The sequence below is a fragment of the Falco peregrinus genome, chromosome Z, assembly GCF_023634155.1.
Source record: "Falco peregrinus isolate bFalPer1 chromosome Z, bFalPer1.pri, whole genome shotgun sequence".
In the NCBI taxonomy this organism is placed as follows: domain Eukaryota; kingdom Metazoa; phylum Chordata; class Aves; order Falconiformes; family Falconidae; genus Falco; species Falco peregrinus.
The window spans coordinates 41859195-41877908 of NC_073739.1; the positions used below are offsets into that span (position 1 = coordinate 41859195).

An 18714-nucleotide genomic window follows, 5' to 3' on the forward strand; every position below is an offset into this window, starting at 1 on the left:
GGGGTGGCATCCAAGCAAGGTTTCTGCACCTGGTGAGGTTACTTCACTACAAAGTTATGGCCTGATTTTCAACAACAGCTGAACACTGTTGGTAATTCCCAGGAAAGAGTTCTACAGGCTGATGCTAATACAGCACAACCTGATTTATAATGACTTAAGTGCAAACAGCATTTCACCATGTCCAGGCTGTGGACTCTCTCTCACACATCTGAAATCAGAATTGTCACTGTTAGCCAAATACTGCCAAAAAGGAAATACCTTTTGATTTCACACAAAAAGGAACGAAGAAGTCTGGTATATGTCTGAAACATGTCTGTGCAACACAGACTGTAAACTTTCAAGGTGGAAATATTCAAGATACTGGAGTGGCATATGAGCCCATCAGCCAGGAGAAACCAAGGAAAGGAAAGTAAAAGCCAGGAGTGCTGGGACAGGGTGTCAGACAGACAAGTGCTGAAGAAGCATCTGTGGGTTTGCTGGCAAGGAAAATGGGTAGTTACAACGATGAGCAGCTGGAGTGGGAAATCCCCATTGGAAGATGAAGAGTAATTTTCTACCATTATGTTAATTAAAGGTACAGATGAGCATTTGTGCTGAAACTTGGGACAGAAATTCAGTTGTTCTGAGTGATGACTGGAACCTAACCCCTCAAGCTGATGGGTCTTTGGTCTTCACCAGTTTGCTTTTCCCACCTTGAAAGCTGTCTCTCAAGGGAGGAAAGTGATTTAACTTTTAGCCTGAGACTGACTCTTCAGAAGCCATCACTTTTCAGGATTTAGTTATTCAGTAGTGAAAGTACCGATTCACTGATACAGTGATGGAATTTCAGACTAAAGTGATCGCAGACAACACTAGATTTATTTTTTTAAAACAGATACTTCTAATGCTTTGCAATGGAGCTTGATATACTGTATTCAGAAATGGTTATCTGTAGATAAGTCAAAATATGGCTTAAGTAGATAACAAGAAACTCCACTTGTTAGTCACAGCAGACTTACTCCTTCAACTTCTGTGAAAACTGCAATACAATCTGTGTAGTTTCACCTAGCTCAAAGTCTCACCTCCTTCCACATACCAACATACACTAAATACATAAGAATCTTTTCCAGCATGACGGTCAGTGTTGCTGTGTTTAATCCTATCAGACAATGGAATTCAGACCAGATAGGAAATAAACATAAATGCTAATTATTTTGCTGGACATGAGAAATCCAATGACATCTGGAGCTGGCATTATTGTAAACAGGAAAAAAGTTCGAGAGCTACTTAGCTTAGAGGTTTATAAATACCAGATATACACATCAGGAGGAAGTTGGCAGGTTAAGAAAGGACAAGTGCAGCTCTGTAACAATAAGTGAGTGAGAGAGATGGAAAAAGAGTGTATGTGAAATTATTTCTGGGAAGATCATTTTTGTCTGAGATAATTTTAATTGCACTCTTTACTGGACAGATGGTTAGTGTGGTAGGAGCAATCTGCCTTGGTTTATACACTGACACAGTTTACCTGATTATCTTTGCTGAACTAATAAAACCACAAAGACTGGGACCACCATGGCAATGTGGCAGAATGCAGAGCATCAGCCCCACAAACCTCCCCAGAGCACCACAGTAAAGTCTTGAGCTGCACCCTGCAAGCATTTATACACAAACTGAACCTCATGTATTGTGATTAATTTCCCTGACACCATGTGGGTTTCATTGCAGCACAGAAAACCAAACACAGACTTACGTATTTTTAGGATCAGGACCTACTTAGCACTAGTCAGCCATGATTTAATGCATCTGTACTTAATGTGCAGCTCACTAAATGTGAGGGAATTCTGCGTTTTGGTACAGTTTGGTTTTTTCCCCTGAACAGCATGTATGTTGTTTCGACATTAATGCTAAAAGTTAAATACTCTGTAGTCACTGATGTTTACTTAAACAATTATAATGTTGTCTAATGCAGCTGAGAATGAAGGTACAGTAGCCTTGTATTTAAAAGCACGGTCTTTTATTTAACATTAGAGAGCTCTAGTGGGCAAGCTGCCCATTTCTGATTCCCTAGCAGCCTCTATTATTCACAGGAATAAATGTTTGGATCAGAATGCATCTGTAGAACATTTTCCTTGTGCTGATCAAGTATCAGCAATTCAGTGACTACCTTATGCATCCCACTGCATATGCTAGGCCAGATTATTTACATATCCTTCAGCAGAAGAGACAACAGGGCATTTCTAATCACAAAATAATGCCACACAAAAAAGCTATGGTAAGAGCAAACATCAGGGATGTACAATAAAAAGGCAGAAAAAGATCTTCTGTGGCACTGCAGGAACATCCTTCAGTGGACTGTGCTTAGCACAACAATGTAGATGTAGATAAGCATTAATATTCACAAGGTACATAGGCAGTCCTGCATCAGTCTTTGCAAACTTGGAAGTCATGCATACACATATGCATGCATGCCCTCATGCACAGGTCAAGAAAAATTCCTATTATGGCATTTAAGCTTTGCGAAGTTGGAGGCAAAGGTTTCTGACATTGGCAGTAAGCCCCTAGACTACAGTTTGTGATATGAAGTGATATTCAGGATAGGACACAGATAGGATGTAATCTCCCTTAGCTGCAAGCCCAACGCTCAGCAGCTGCACTGGGAATCTCTGGAGTGACTTCCCAGATAAACAGTTCAGACTTCCAATGACACTTCAGAAATGTATGTACATTCACACAGTAATAAAAAGAGAAAAAAAGAGGCAGGAACAACCTTCTTTGCAACACTTAAAGACCTTAATGTACTGATGAAAAATAGTAAGCAGTGCAGTTACTATTAATCACAATATCCTTTAGGTATTTTTTAATTTATCTGCTGCAGTGCTGTCACTGGCTCAAAACTCAGCATGTCATATGTCCAGTTCTAAAACTGTTCCTAGGTTTAAAGAGGAGTACCTGAAGTTACAGATACTCCTTTTTAACTGTTTATAGTTAATCATGTTTAACTGTTCACATTTTTTTCATATTTCACCTGCTTTAACTGAACACGAAAAAATTTGTATGCAACACTGATTGTTCATCATGTAACCTTTTGCTCTGCTTTTAAATATTCAACATCTTTTCCACTGTACAAGTTGAGTTATACAATGAAATTAAAAACCTGAAGTTTTAACTTTTATGATTCTTAAAACTTTACAAATACTCAAATTTCAAAGTTAGGTTATGTTCACTGCCAAAACAACCAATTTAAAAGCAGTGCCTATGTAACGATACTGACTTCTGCTTCTGACCCAGGATTTGTTTTCTCTCAAGGATATATTCAGTGCACAGGACTGGCCAAAGACCACTGAAATCAATGGAAAGGCTACTGGTGACTTTGATGGAATATGGATCGGGCTTTGAGCGTAACACTGCTGACTTCACTGACTCATCACAAGGGCTGAATTTGGCTTTGACAGATGTAAAGCGGTTCATCCCACATACCTTCAACAAATTGTATACGTTTTAACCCCACCCTTCCATGCCCAGGAATTTAGAGCATTTTGTTGTGCTAGGTCTGTTAAGGAGCCCCAGCACTTGCACAGATAAAAAGAATGACTGAAACACAGAGTTATTTGTACTTACAGGTGTCCGGCTTGAGCTGACTGTTGGTAATTCCAAAATACTGGGGATTTTCGATGACGGGAATCTTTGTCATCCCAATGATAACTGCGTCAGGACCGCCCTCAGAAGAAGATGGAGTATTACTGCCATTTGAGATGTGGTGGAGCGGACTGGCTGAATCATCATCATTGCTGATAACTGAAGAAGGACCTAGAGTTAGGAACAAAGATTTTCCTGTAATTCAGCACATGTGTCTCTTCCCTCAGACAATTCTTTTGTTTGTTTTGGACCAGTTTGTCCTCCATCCCCATAGTCAACAGCTCTCCTGATATACCTTGTTGACCTTACCTCAGGAATTTTATATGTCTGAAAGCAGATGGAGAACAGTGGTTTTTTTTCCATTAGGAGCCAGAATGTGAAGCAAATTTTTGTACTGGTAGGTCATCTATACTAAATGGATCAGGGCCCAGCATAGTCTGTCACCAGGAAAAATCTCCAAATTTGTTGAACCACTTCTGTCATTCTCAGAAATAAGCCATGAAACACACGCATTAACTTTTTTACCTTATGCCCCACTTGGATCACACAGCAATAATTGCCACAAATCCAGGGAATGCCCGCCCTCCCTTTGAGGTGGCATTATAGCAAGACAAAAGACACAGAGGAGATGGGCTCATCCTGATGTGGGAAGCTGGTAATTTCTGAAAGACAACATGGTTGAGAACCAAAATCCAGAGGACAAACTGAACAGCCACAAAAATTATGGATCAGATGCTGAGCAGAGTAGTGGAGAAGACACATCCCACCCAATGCAAAGTCTGGGGTCACTGCAGAGGGGCTCGTGCAGCCCAGGGGAACATCCCACTGGCTCCTGCATCCATACCCGAGTCTAGTCTCCTTCCAAGAAAGAGGTTTATTTTGATCAGTAATTCAGTGAAGTTTAGTTTTGTTTTCACTCTGTGTTTTACATTTTTAATGAAAGTGCCATGGAGATAGAACCTTGTAAATGGGTAAAAAAAAATCTGATTAGTACAGTGTCTCACTTCTGTGACCTGCAGGGGCCTTTGATCTAACAGCAAGACCAGTACAGGTGACATCTGAACTCTTGCCATTTAACCCTGCCATTTAAATTCTACATTACATCTTCCAGTTTACATCCATCCAGTATTCAACAAAAACCAGAATCAAAATTCAGCGACAATAACATTTTGCCTAATCTCCCCACCGAAAAGCCAGCAGAGATCACACGTTACATTTCACTTCATTCTCCCAGTTAAGCAGGGGGTTGGGGGCAATATTCACATCTTCTAACTGCAACAATCAAAAGACAATGCTAGAAACAGATGACAAAATTCAACCTCTGTAAGTACCTATCCTGGAACAGCATCCTCAGATGACACCTGCATTTAGCCCACAGGCAGCAGCAACAGGTGGGGCGACTGTCCACCCCACCCCCCCCCCGAAGAAGGGGGTGGCAGAGAGGGCCTTGAAGATGACAAAAAGCTGTGTTTACTCCAAGTTACCAATCATCCCACTGCAAAATGTTGGAGCACCAGACTGAGTTATAGGTTGGACAGAAGGAACGGTGCAGAGGCAAGACAGAGCTGAGTAACTCAACACACAGGTGACATCTGTGTCTGCTGGGAAGATGGGGGATGGAGAGAGAGAGAGAGAGAGAGAGAGAGAGAGAGAGAGAGAGAGAGAGAGAGAGAATGGGGACCAGCAGCAGGTCCTGTAGACTCATCATTGAGGATGTGAGAGAAAATGGGCAGGATCCACCACAGCATGCACACAATTAAGGAACAAGATGAGAACTAGAACAGTCCCAGACACAGCAGCCAACAAAAGGCAGCATTAAAGAATGGAAACTCTTATTCTGTTGTGGCTCACTGTGTCATTAACAAAAACACTCTATCGTTGCATGGCATGGATCACAGGAATAAAAAAATAATCTGGCATGTGGCTATTCAACCATACCTTTAGAGCCTCAGGTATACTCCTACCCCTGTTCTGCTTTCCTTTCTCCCCAGTTGGTTTAATGGTGCTTAGGGAAATGTTTTCATAGTTTGAAAAAGTACTTCCCCGCCTAGCCTGAAACCTTAGAGGTAATTTTTCAAATACCTTGCACTTCACTGGAAAGTCACCATTCACAAATGTAAGTGAAGCCTAGATCTCTGCAATTTATCAAGTGAAATACTAGTACCAAGGCTGCTTTTGTCATTACTGGTCACCCAGATCCTCAGAAGATTGATTCTACTAGGAAACCTGCCAGCATTAAGAGTTTTTGGAGATTTCTCTAATGAAGTGCAGAGCCTAAAAAACTGTAGGAAAGGGTCCCTCAGATGGCACAGAAGATACTTATGTGAAGTCACAACACATTTTTCAGGTGCATGAGAGTTGTGTGCAGAGGCACTGGAGTGCAAATCCATTTAAAACCACATTCAATTTTTTCTAGACATTACCTTTATGTCTATACTTTCTGAATGCCAAACTAATGGCTCCAAAAAGCAGGCCAACAAATATGCATTTTCTTGAGAAAATAAAGTCCTTTTATACTAATATAGCTTTAGCACAAGGGTCAAATCCCTTCTCTTACAGCAACTGGGCAAATTCTCTTGGCTCTGTAATTTAATAGAAGCATGTCTCTAAGTCCTTTTCAGCCCTGCTGTTCTCTGCTGCGCAGGAGGAGGCTCTTTTGTCACTGTTTGCTTCCACCACACATGCAGTGATGGCAAGAAAAAATGACCATTACAGATTCTAGATGTTAAAGTGGGATAATGAATAGAAACTCATTCTGTTCATCAAATCATTTCTGTACTACTCCAAGACCCAATTTCATACAGTGAACTATTTTTTCAATCAGTATAAACTGCAAAGTGCTGCAGGTGAAAAGTAGACAATTGTTCTGTAAATGTATTTAGTCAGTTAGGCTAACTGGTAAAAACTACTCTTCCATGTGGTGTGAAGCAGGCTCCAGTTATGTTCAGCTCTCTCATGTAGGTGAGGAAAACCTGGAAAAATGAGGTGATTTCCAAAGCAATTCCTGGCAATATGAAACAATGTAAGAAAAATACAACCCTGGAAACTGTGAGATGTGTCACTTAGTGATCCCTCTCACTTATTAGCAAGTAATCACTTCAGGCAATGGTTTTGGAAGTAGTTGTTTGGGTTCAAAAATCCTAATTCCTGTATGTTTCTTCTCTAATTAAGACAATGAGAACTCACCAGGTAGAATTTTTTGTGTATCACAGGCAGTTGAGCTCACATCCTTTCAAACTTTCCCTTTGCTGGGACCTTTTCAACAACATGAGCAAACTGGTGCATAAACTGTCTCCACACTTGCTTATTTGCCAGGCTAGCCACTTACCATAACGTTACACTTTCATTTTTGAATGCACTAAGCCACATTACAATCACAGACCAGCACTGCCACTGGCTATCACTGATACTCTAGTAATGCACAACCATTTCCAGGATACAAGACGAGGCCATCACCTGGGCTGACAAGAAGCTAGAACCGTCCTTTTATGAATATGCACTGAGCTTAAATTGCAGGGTAATTTCTTACAGTGCCTTAAAGTGTAGTTTCATCCAGATGAAAGAGTGAGTATGATAATTACCCTCAGTCACCTATTACCAATTCTAGTTTTTATAAAATCTGCTGCTGGTTTCACATCTGAAATCTGAAAATTCTAGACAAAACATCATTGGTGGGACTGTAAATCATGGGTTGTCAATAGCTATTAGCTATTGCTAATAGCTGACTCACAGTCAGGATGAGCTTTTAAGAAAACTCCAGAGGCCTTCTCCACCTTCAAATGTGCTGCCTAGCATCTCCACCCGATTTCATTTTTAGACCACATTTCTTATCTTAAGAAGACAGCATCCAGGGCCAGATGAGAAATGGCCTTGGAGAAGAAACATGAGAGCTATGCACTGCAGGGATTGATTTCTCCTCTGTTTGATGCTGAGCTAAAAACTTGTCCATTCTGCATCACCTAAGCCCGAGAAAAATTGCTTCTGTGTACAAAAAAACAACAGCTCTCTGAAAAAGTGGTGACATGTAAAAAAACCAATTATATTTGAAACTGACAAGCTATAATAAAGTAAAAAATACCTCCCACACCTAGGCTGTGAATTATCTTCAGCACACGGTATGGGGACAGGCAGCAACAGCAAACTTCCCTCACTGCACATCCCACAGAAATCTGGAGACAGTCAGACACTGCTGGATGGGGTCATGGTTTACCTTAACTAGTGCCAGCATCCCTCCCTGCAATACAACCCACTCCAGTGCCACCACTTGAACAGTGCATGTCTGCACTGTCCTTGACCTTGGTGGTGCCAACAAATGTGAATTTCCTTAAGTTTAAAAATAAAATTTAATACAACTCTTTTGAAGGTATGCTGCTATTTCTGGCCAGGAGAAGGAGTTTAATGGTTGTAAGATACAGGCTTTGCCGGTGCTTTTATCACCATCGGAGTTAATGCAGTTTCAATACGCATGCTACCAAGACCTATCTGCACTACTATTTGTTGGTGCTACATTTTGCTTTGCATAATTTCAGGCTTCTGCTAATACTCAGGTAGTTGGCTGCAGCTACACATCTTGACTACTGGCTGCCACTGGAATAATCCACATAATGACTTTTCTGTGTATCAAAGTACAGGAGTCCCAAAGTGAGTAACAGCATGACTCAGCTAAGCAAGCTCAGGCAAAAAATAAAAAGAACAGGCTCTCAAATGCAGAATCAGAAAGATCATACGGATTTTGCTTGCACCTGGCATGGCTTTGCAAGCACATATACTCAGACTTTAGTTTAGATGGTCACAAACAAGCACTATGTCCATCTACTTCTCCCTCCACATGCTGTGTCAAAGATATAAGTAATCTACTACGTATGTTTGCTCTCCAAGCTCTAACAAGATCTCCTGGAGGCTACAATATCCTGCATCCTTCTTGCAACACACTTCTGTGCGTCACACACCACTCCAGTATCCCTAAAGGCACTACTAATGGCTCAGGCACACTGGGAAACAATAGGAGTAATAATTGCCAAAAAAACAGCCGAATTTAGCTTTGTGGTTGAAGCTGTGAAGTTACAAGGATGCATCTGCTTAGTCAAGTGTAACAAGGCAGCTCAGGTAAACATGATTGTTTATAGAGATTTTGTGCTGTGATGCCTTAATAATCATGCCTCCTTCCACAAAAAATTATGCTGGCTGCTAGGAAGATTTCTCAACTGACCATGCACTAGCATTGGCTCTTCTTACTTCCTCTGGGAACGGGGACCAGTCTGTGCTGGGACATGGTAATAGCACACCACCAACTCAAAAGAAGGATAGTGAGTGCATGTCACATGAGCCAGCATCACCTCTGCTTAATTTCAAGGCCACACTGAATCTTCTCTCTTTTTCCTTTTGGGAGGGGTGTATTTTTCCCTAGTTAAATACCTTGTTCTGAAAAAGCAATTACACAAGATTTCTTTTCCCATGAGACTCCCATATTTGCTGTGGATCCTAAGTTCTTTTCTGCATGATTAAAAGGTAAGTTTTATGCTTCAGCAAGAGAAGATATTAAATTTTTCCTGTTATCAAGCTAGGATCCAACTTTCTTACCACAGCAGATATCTTTTTAGCTTAACTTTTGAACTGCTGTCTTACCTTTCACTCCTTCTGGAAGACAACTAATCAATCACAGCTTGCCACACTTTTTTTCTGATTAAGGTGCTCTAAGCTTTGCTTTGAATACTCCTTTGCATTCCTAAGATAAACAACTGTATGCAAATGTGATACCAAATCACGTTTACGCAATTCTATTAGACTGGATAAGAGACCCCAACATAATAGAAAGTAATGCAATTAGAGAAACATTATTTTATATTATTGATCTCTTAAAATGCTGTATGCTGCATACACGGAATTGACTTAAAAGGCATAAATAGAACACAAGGAAAATAATTCAAAACCAGCTGAAACTTCCCAGTGAGAAACCAGTGGAGTCTCACTTTGCTTGGTGGAGCAGTTCAAAGTCAGATTCTTCTGCAAATCTACAGCAGGCTTATTAAAATGACAGCCTTTGCTTTGCAGCTGCTGCTTCTTTTAACACGGGAAGCTCAAGACAGAGTGCTTCAGTGCTTTCTTAGCAGTTCAGCTGTGCAGAGCCATAGCATTTCTTGCCTTTTCCCACCTTCCAACAAACCCTTCTTATCTCATATACCCATCCCTTCCAGCTCCCCAGAAAACTGTCATTAGTCTTAGCTTCAGTGAAATCACCTCAAAAGTCATTGTCACTCAGTTGCAAAACTAGTATTATGGGGTTAATCCTCCTTTGTTTATGGTGGAGAAAACACAAGAATAAGATCACCCTAAGCAACATTATACCCAAGTCCATCCTTCTGAAGCACACTGCTCTTCACAGCTCAAACAGTGCATGTCCTATCCCAATGCAGCACACTGAGCCAAAAAACACACTGTAGACATTAAGCCTGTGACTCAGAAAACTGAGACTTGCCAGGCTTCGGTGTTAGAGGATAAATAATTTCACATCTTCTGACAGGTATCATTAATCTGTTTAACTGATGTGCAACCACTGGTGCTTGTTTAAGCTTGTACTCTGTTGCTTCTTGATATATGAGACAAGAAAAACTTTTTGACACTGCCCAAGAAGTTCTGTTCCTATCCAAGAGCACGCTCCCAGGAAGTCAGGGGAACCAGAATGCAGAGCTGGAGAACTTCCCCACACCCAGCAGACAAATGACTCTGTTCCCTGGCAGCAAGAATTCCCTGAAACACTGAAGAAAGGGGGCTTCTTGGACGTCCCTTGCAGGATTAAGTGGCTGAAAAGAAAGACTTAAACTCAAGAAGCAGACCTTAGGAGTTTGTTCACTTACAGCTATTGCAAAATGAAATGGAAACATTTGTTTGAAAACCATGACAAAAACAACACTACTTTGACATAATGTTTCATCTGGGTGATGAAGAATCCAAGGTGGTTTGCTTCTGATTTCATGCAAAAAAACAATGTTTTGTCTTCCCTCATTTGTTGCAGCTTCACAAGAAGACTAAATTGCATGGTTATTACTGTATCACTTTCATACAGAGCAAACAGGTTACAGTGCCAGATTATTTTACTTTCTATATAGGATAATTTAAGTAATGCTTACCTTTGAGTCTAATGATATAGTAGGAATGTTATTCAGTTTTACAGTACCAAATTTTCAGTGTTGCTAGGTGTCAAAATGCCTGTCCCGTAAAATGCATGATCTTTTTGCTGGAAAACTTATTTCAAATGCCTAACTGCTCTAGAGAGCAACAAACATGCAATCTGGGTAATTTGCACTGAAATAACTGTGCACAGATTTCAGCCACTTAAGTGTTTCATCAGGCCTTTTTTGTGTGTCTTTGAATCTAAGAGCCCCAGCTGCATGTTTCTTTGCTTTGGTTTTATTCTGGAGCATGATTGTGAAAGAATCCCAGTCAGTTCCTTTCAGCTGCCTTTCTTCTCACAACCTCGCCTATACTCCCTTGTATGCATGCATTCACACATCCCTTTCCACACAAGCCTAGAGCACTCCAGAAGTCATAGTTTCAGCAAGGGAGGTTTCCAAATAGGGAGGACCCCCTAGGATAACCTAGGGGTCCCTTCATAATGTAAGTCACTCCCTGAAATCCATGCAACCTACAGGACCCAGGGACAAAGACACAGGTGTCTGGGGGGGGGGGGGGGGCAGACCGGCAAGGCAGTTCACCCAAGAAACCTTCTTTGCAGCAGTACAAAACTCGGTAGGAAAAAGGATGAGTTCTCTAATATATTTGCTAGTACTGTCTGTGCAGGATGAAAGATGCATGACCCCCCTCTGCCCTGGCCTCACTTTAGGGCCAGCTCTCGCCAGGGATGCCATCAGTGAAGCCTCAGCCTGCAGCACAAAGGCTGCCAATTTCTTTTTCCTTTCAGCCAGAATGGGAAGTATTTGTGTAACAGATCTCACAACCGCAATCTGGTAAACATCTTCGAACTCTTAGCACCATAACCAATAAATCCTCACAGCTTGTCCTTGGTGAGGTACATGCTACTATTATTCCCAATCTGGAGGCAACGGGAAGAGCTCTGCATGGCTCAGTGATCTGCCCAGCACTGCAGGTGGGATCTTTGTCAAAGTCATGAACAAGACTCTGGAGGGACTGCCAGCCCTGGCTGTTGAACCACAGAGCCCTTTGGGACTGACAGCCTTCCCTCAGCTGCAGCATAAAAGGTGGCTATACAGCTGCCCATTGCTTCATGGGCACATTTGCAGTATCTGCAGCTCAGATGATGTGCCATATCATAAAGAATGAGGAATTTATGGCTGCTCATTATTGGTAGTCAAATGAAACACAGACCTGAGTCAAAATCTAGCAGGGATGTAGTGTATTAATCAATAAGAATATGTGAGCCAGAGAAGTAAGGATACAAGGCAGCAGAAAATGTGAAAGAAGGAAAGAAAAAATGATTTATCTTTTTTAATATAGATCACCAAGACCATTCATTATAGCCACCTGCAGGTTTGGATGTCTCAGAAACATGGGTAAAATTGCAATCCTTCAAAAATACTACGGTGAAAAATCACCACAATAAGAAAAAAGATCTGCTGGAATGTACATTTTGGCATCAAGCAAAAAAGAGTAATTCACCCAAAATTAAATCCTTGTTGCCTTACATTTAATTTAAAAAACTATTTAATTAACAATCACTTCCCCTTAACAGTTTTCATAAATAATCTAAGTGTTAGCATTCTCATTCCTAGGGCTGGAAATGAGGTCCTCTGGAAGACAAATAAAATGTGTACAGAAGCAATACAAGTTTCCCTGTGCTGCTTTGGCAGTCAGTCTTTATTTGAAAGAACAGCAAAGCTACTTGGAGTAGTCAACTTGAACAGTTTCCCAGATTCTCTTTAGTTAGACATGGTTAGGTAATATGGCAGACACACTAGATTGTGGAGAAATGCTCCCTGATAGTAAACTTGTATTTGCTGCTTGTGTACTTTTTCCCTCAAAATAGACTGTTACTAATGAAACTATTCCCGTTCTTCAAACCTTCCCTCATTATCTCTTGGGAGTACAGAGATACTATCGACAGGGCTCTTCCATCCAAGCAAATCAGCTGAAAACTCGATATGGAAAAGCTAGAAATACTCAGAGACCCGAGGAAAAACTGAAGAACTGGGACTGCTTTCATCCTCAACAGAGATCTGAGGAGGTACACGACAGCCTTCCAATGGAAGGGGGAAAATCTTTATTTCATGACTATGCTGGATAGGAATAAAAAGTTGCATGATAAAAGTGCATCAGGAAAGGCTGAGGTAAAATGTTAGGAAAACATCCTCAGACAATGGAATTACTCATACAAGACTCAGAAATCTCCACTCTGGAGATCTTGAAGCTACATCAGGAAAATACCTGTCACAAAAGACAGGTATAGGTAATACAGGCTTAGGACAGGGAAGAATCTCCAAGATCCCATTTTGGCCCTAATTTCCATAGTAATAAGTACATAGCTTTCAATGCATTAGCAGGTTACTTTTCCAGGCTGCAGAATCAAGATAGGTTTAGTCAGCTGAGAAGCATACCAGTGCTGTACAAATGCACACTCTACATGGGTTATTATAATAGGACACACATTCTTTAGATACAATTTATTTTAGTCGGTGTTTCCCCCCTTAATTGTTTCTGAACAGTTTTTATTAGTGGAAGTGTTAACTACATGATACTGTAACACCAAGTCTTGTACCATAGGCCTCCAAAATTGCATGAATTATGAAGTTTTAACACTGTCCTACATTGAAATATACCTCCCAAATTATTCTTAAAAAGCATTCCAGCATAATAGCTTCCAATTCATTTTTCATTTACAGCCACACTAGCTAATCTCAAATACGACAATCTGCAAGGAAACAAAACTAAATGATTACATACAATCAACCCAAACATCATGCTCAAATTGTAAACAACATCTGCAGAAATCTGGTTTTGCAGTTTACTCAGCTTTCCCTGAGATGGTCTTGCAGTCCAGCTACAGCTTTCTTAGACTTGCACTGATCTGGACTGGCCTCTCTTCATCTCCAAACATTCTCCATCCTTGAAAACATGTTTTAAGAACAAAAATAAAAATTCAAAACCTGCACCTGGAGAGGAGGGCATAGGAAGATTGTGACCTAACACTCCATCATCTATTTCTTGTCAAGTGTTTCACCCTCTCCTTAGGTGAGCAGGCTTTGGGCCCCCATGGCCCAAGCCTTGCATGTGCTCGGGAGACAGTACCTGGCCTCTGGAAGAAGGCTGCTGGAAGGGCAGGAGGCTTCAGCACCGAAGACAAGCTGCCCAAAACTGGCACTCAGTGAGCACAAAGCAAAAGAGCTTATTTTCCTTCCTGAACATCAGTGCCTGACATTTTATTCCAATTTATATTGGATTACTTAGCATCAGTGAAACTGATTACTTTTGTGCCTCTGCCACAGTAGCCATTTCAGCAGCTTTCTTTACAGCCTCTGTCCCTGAGCACTCAGCAACTACACACATCCCTGGCCTCCAGAGATCACAGGCCCTGCTCAGAAAATCTTGTTGGCTGGCATGAGACTGGCCAGAACCTTTTCCTGGGAAGCTACTGGGCACTCAGCAACCACGTGTCATCAGAAATTCTTGTGATAGCCAGGTGAATAAGCGCACTTTTTTTCTCCAGTGTGGAATGGCCTTAGCAACAGACTCACTCTAGCACCTGGTGGTTTTGTGCACCTCTAAGAAATCATAAAGGAAAGAAAATTGCTTCCATTAATCACTTTCAATTTCCACAGTTATAGACTTCTGAATTATGCTCAATTAGATCTTTTGGGACATTGTTTAAGAAGTAATTCACCTTTGGAGACAGGAGGGAGCTGAACAGACTGGAGGAATATCCCTGCCAACACAGCTTCAGATCAAAGACGCAGAATTGACTCTGAACAATACCTTTCTTTCCCCAAGCATGATTCCTAAGGCAGTGAAGCCTTACATACTCAAATAGTCTTCAAATGCAGATCTAAAAATGACTGCAGTGGAGCAAACGATGCTCACAGATAGAAAGGCAACATGTCAAATTTCTGACCCAGCAGCATTATTCACAAGCTATGAGATTAGCTACACAAACTGACTTGCTTCACCTCTAGATGTTGATCCTCTACAGCCATTTGCAGACACCTCTTCCTCCCTGCCATGATGTCCCATCTGCTGGAGATTCCTACTGTCACTTTCTCCTGTCAGCTTTCCTTGAAACTGCCTCTATGGCAAGCAGGAAGATGTCCCACACTTAATGCTATTTGCACCATACCAGCTAGTTCAGCCATCCCAGAGGCGGCCACACTAGAAACCAAGCTCTGGCAGTTTTTCTACAGCAGATTTGAAAATGGATGCATTAATTGTGAAACTGTTCATGAAACTGCAAGGAGGTTTTGCTAAAATATTGGAAGCATCACTGTTCCTATTCTGCAGCGCTTTAAAATAAAGCAGTGTTTCTCTTTTTTTCAGGATGCTGCACATAATATTTTCATAAATTACTTCTGCTTCTTCTACTGCTTCTGAATACTTTATCAAGTACTCTAGCTTTTCACTGACATGCATCCTCTGCTTATTTACTTACTTTCCTCCTTTATGAAGAGTTTTGCCTCTGTCGTCTTAACCGATTCTCTCTTGACCACCTGGCTGAACTATCCTCCCTTTTTCTAACATCTCTCTGTATTTCTTAACTCTGCAGCTTCCTTATCACCTTATACTATTCAGTTCCTAGTTGTCCACATTGTCTCCTGTGATGTTCTAATTTATATGTTAGCATTAAATAGCATTAGTACTTGTTAAACTCAAGTACTTTAGGGTGACGTTCATTTATTCTCAGTGTAACTTTCTCTTTTACCAAAAATTCAGTCATGGCTGTTCCTTAGCAACAGATTTATCAGAACAGATTTGCATGGAAATCAAATGCTCTCAGAAAGGGACTGCTAAAGGAAGCTGATAGCATAGCCTTATTCCTAACCACCATAAGAAGCAAATACTACAAAGCAGAATAAAATGGTTTTGTAAATCTGTATGAATCTAAGGAACACGTTTAGAACATAAGCACCAGCTGAAGTAGACCATATAAACTTCCCTAATTAGCGTATCCCTGAGTTGATCTGCAAAAAAGGTCTTGCCTTCAGAGACTGCAAACCAAACCAAACCACGCATAGCCACAATCCTCTCTTGCACTGCACTAGATTCAAAGTTGGAGTCTGCAATGATCACAAACAGGTCTCAAAAGGACCAGACTGCAAAAGACAGACATGTGCACCTCCCATGTGCACAAAAAATGCACACCCTCACTTCAAGCACAATACTAACTAACTAAGAACTGAACTTCAGTGGAGGGAGGAACATAATCACTTAATGTTTCATTCTCTGGAGTCTGCACATTTACACCATAATTTCAGTAACAGAAAGTTTTTCATTTGCACAGTCTTTAGAAAGAATCCATTTCCATCTAAGAGGTTTTCACACTTTTTTTTTTTTTCCAAACCCAAAATAATGTGCAAAGTTCCAACCAGCTAGCTCATGAAAAATTTAAAGAAAACCAAATTTGGGGATAGGGTGAAAGAGCGAAACCAAACATGAAGCATGAAATCCTAATAGTGAAATAACAACACTGTGAGTCTAATTCCCTTCATCTTAGTATCAGCCAAGAACAATTTATTAAATTGACAATGGTGCAAAATCCCTAAGAATTACAGTAGAGTTGGGACTGCTGTCTTTTTATTAAGAATGATGAGAACCTTTCTGGCAAATGAAGTCTTCTGCTGCTGTGGCACTTAGCTGTGTCACTGAAAGGCACCATCTATAATATATAGCCGTGCATGAATTATGTTAAGAATGGATTAAAGTAATAGACCTGTATCATTCCCAAGAGGCAATGCCTAAAAGGTAATTGTGCCACTACATTCTAGAGAATGCCAGTTTCATGTCTTCCTAATGTTTCACTGAAAATCTGCAAAATCCATTTCTCTTTTTGCTGAGAAATTAATACAGGACCAAAACATGAAATCCCAACTCTGGTCATGCTCAGCCAAAACTCCCACTGAAGCCAGTAGGAGTTTTGCCAGGGAGAGGATTAAAGACAGTAAAATTTGCTGCATGCTACCAGAAATGTAAAAGCTACAGAGCTAGGTTTTATTACAGTGCTGCTGTGATTATTAAAATTAGCATAATTTTGGTCTTTCACCTTTCAGTCACACAGTCACGTGGACTTGCAGAGGAGGGATGGATGCGAGGCGGACAAGACAACTTGCTGGAGAGCGCTTAATGCTGGGCTAGGAGCCAGCAGAAGTGAATCCCTCCTACAGTATCTCCCTCCTCTTTAAGGCCCAACAAGAAGAGAAAACGGGCAAAGAAGCAAGCCTGGATCCTTAGCAAACAGCACTAGTTGGAGGCAATGCAAAATGCTCATCGTCACAAAAACCTACTGAAAGCCACAGTGTCTATGCCATTCCAGCACTGGCAGCACGCCTGGGCATGCTCCCCTTTGGGAGGCTTTAAGCTGGGCTCTGTGCCACAGAGGTAAGAAACCTCAGATGGCAAGAAGCAGCCAACATGTTAACAGCTTCACTGGGCTTCTGCCGGGGGCAGCTTTACTGCACCAGTAATCAGAGGAGCCCATTATCACTAGGGGGGTACCTGGCTGTGCAGGGAGGGGATGCTGCACTGCCTCAGGGTCCTCAGGTTTTGCTGGCTGCTCCCTCCACTTGGTCACGTTATCTTAGATGGATTCAAAAACTCATTTACAAAAAGTACACAGTTCATTGACTGAGTGGTTGGGATGGTTTTGTTCTCCAATACAGCTTCCAGAGGCATTAGAATTTGTTTTATTAAGACAGTAACAACTTTCCTTACTTTACCAGTCAATTTCTCCGTGTTTTCATGATGTCGTAGCAAAACCCAAGGAACAAAGATGAAAACTTGGAACACCTAAGTTATCTAACCAGCCTGTAAAATAAGCAAAAATTAAGCCCTGAGCTATGCACCTATATAATTTTTTATGAGAAAGCAAGAATAATACAGTATTTCATTACAGATGTAATTTTTTTAATGAAACTTCATTTTCAAGAGTATGATTACAACAGATTTCTAACACTTTGTTCACTAGCAATGATTTTATTTCAAATTGCCAAGTAGTTATTGCTAAAAAACTTGCTAGATTCACACCCAGGGATATTTCCTATATAACGCTTAATGAAAAAATATATGTTTAGAGACCACCATCAATTACAAAATACAGATGTATACAGGACAAATGATTCAAACAACAGCATAAAGACACTCGGGTCCTGAATTTCACATAAGCTGGCCCTGTTGAATTAAACTCACTGATCTGGGTTCTAAAGCAAGTTTCAAAGTATATATCATACATAAACTCATGCAATACTACTACTAAAGAATAAGATAACTTTATTCACTCTGTTAGTAGCACATGACTAAAGCTGTAATGTACTGAACTATTTTACACCTACATAATCTCCTAAAAGAACATTTTGTAGAAAAAGCCCACTACAGATAAATACAGGTCTCATACGGAATCTGGCTATTATGGACTAAACCCCACAAAACCCGTACAGTTTTGGAATTAAAATTGCATTGCTTCACTTTGCTGGCATTTCCTTTTCATGTTAAACGTCTGGCAAGACCTAAGATGTTTACTCCTACAAATGTTCACATACAGTGAATTTCAAGCTTTAAAATGTACCATTCCCAAATAGTAGGGAGTAGTAGTACTTACAAATGGCAAATATTTAAGTTGGTCTCAGCTGATGTGAATTGGTTAAAGGATCTGACTCATACCTTTCTCAGCCTCTACTGATTTTCAGTTCCTCATGGTTTTGCATTCCATGCAGATATATTCACTGCTGGACAGATTGATCTGTTAGCACTTTACAGTCACATGGCATAAACATAAACGCAATGCAAGGAAACACATGGGAGAATCAGGCTGCACAAGCTGTGCACTTGCAATTGCAATGTGTAGGTAGCAATGACAAAAAGTTTCAGAATGCTAAAGAAAGCAGTTAACATTACTCGGGGACAATTTAATGTGGTACACTAACAGCC

General features: G+C 40.8%; 1 protein-coding gene across 2 annotated transcripts in view; it reads right to left on the bottom strand.

Moving 5' to 3' along the window:
• Positions 1-18714, bottom strand: part of NTRK2 (neurotrophic receptor tyrosine kinase 2) — a 210982-nt gene that overhangs the window by 87913 nt on the left and 104355 nt on the right. For both annotated transcript variants that reach the window (XM_055791270.1, XM_055791269.1), the window contains one exon: positions 3598-3786. In XM_055791270.1, the coding sequence (XP_055647245.1) occupies positions 3598-3786 (189 nt within the window). The remainder of the gene's footprint in view (positions 1-3597; positions 3787-18714) is intronic.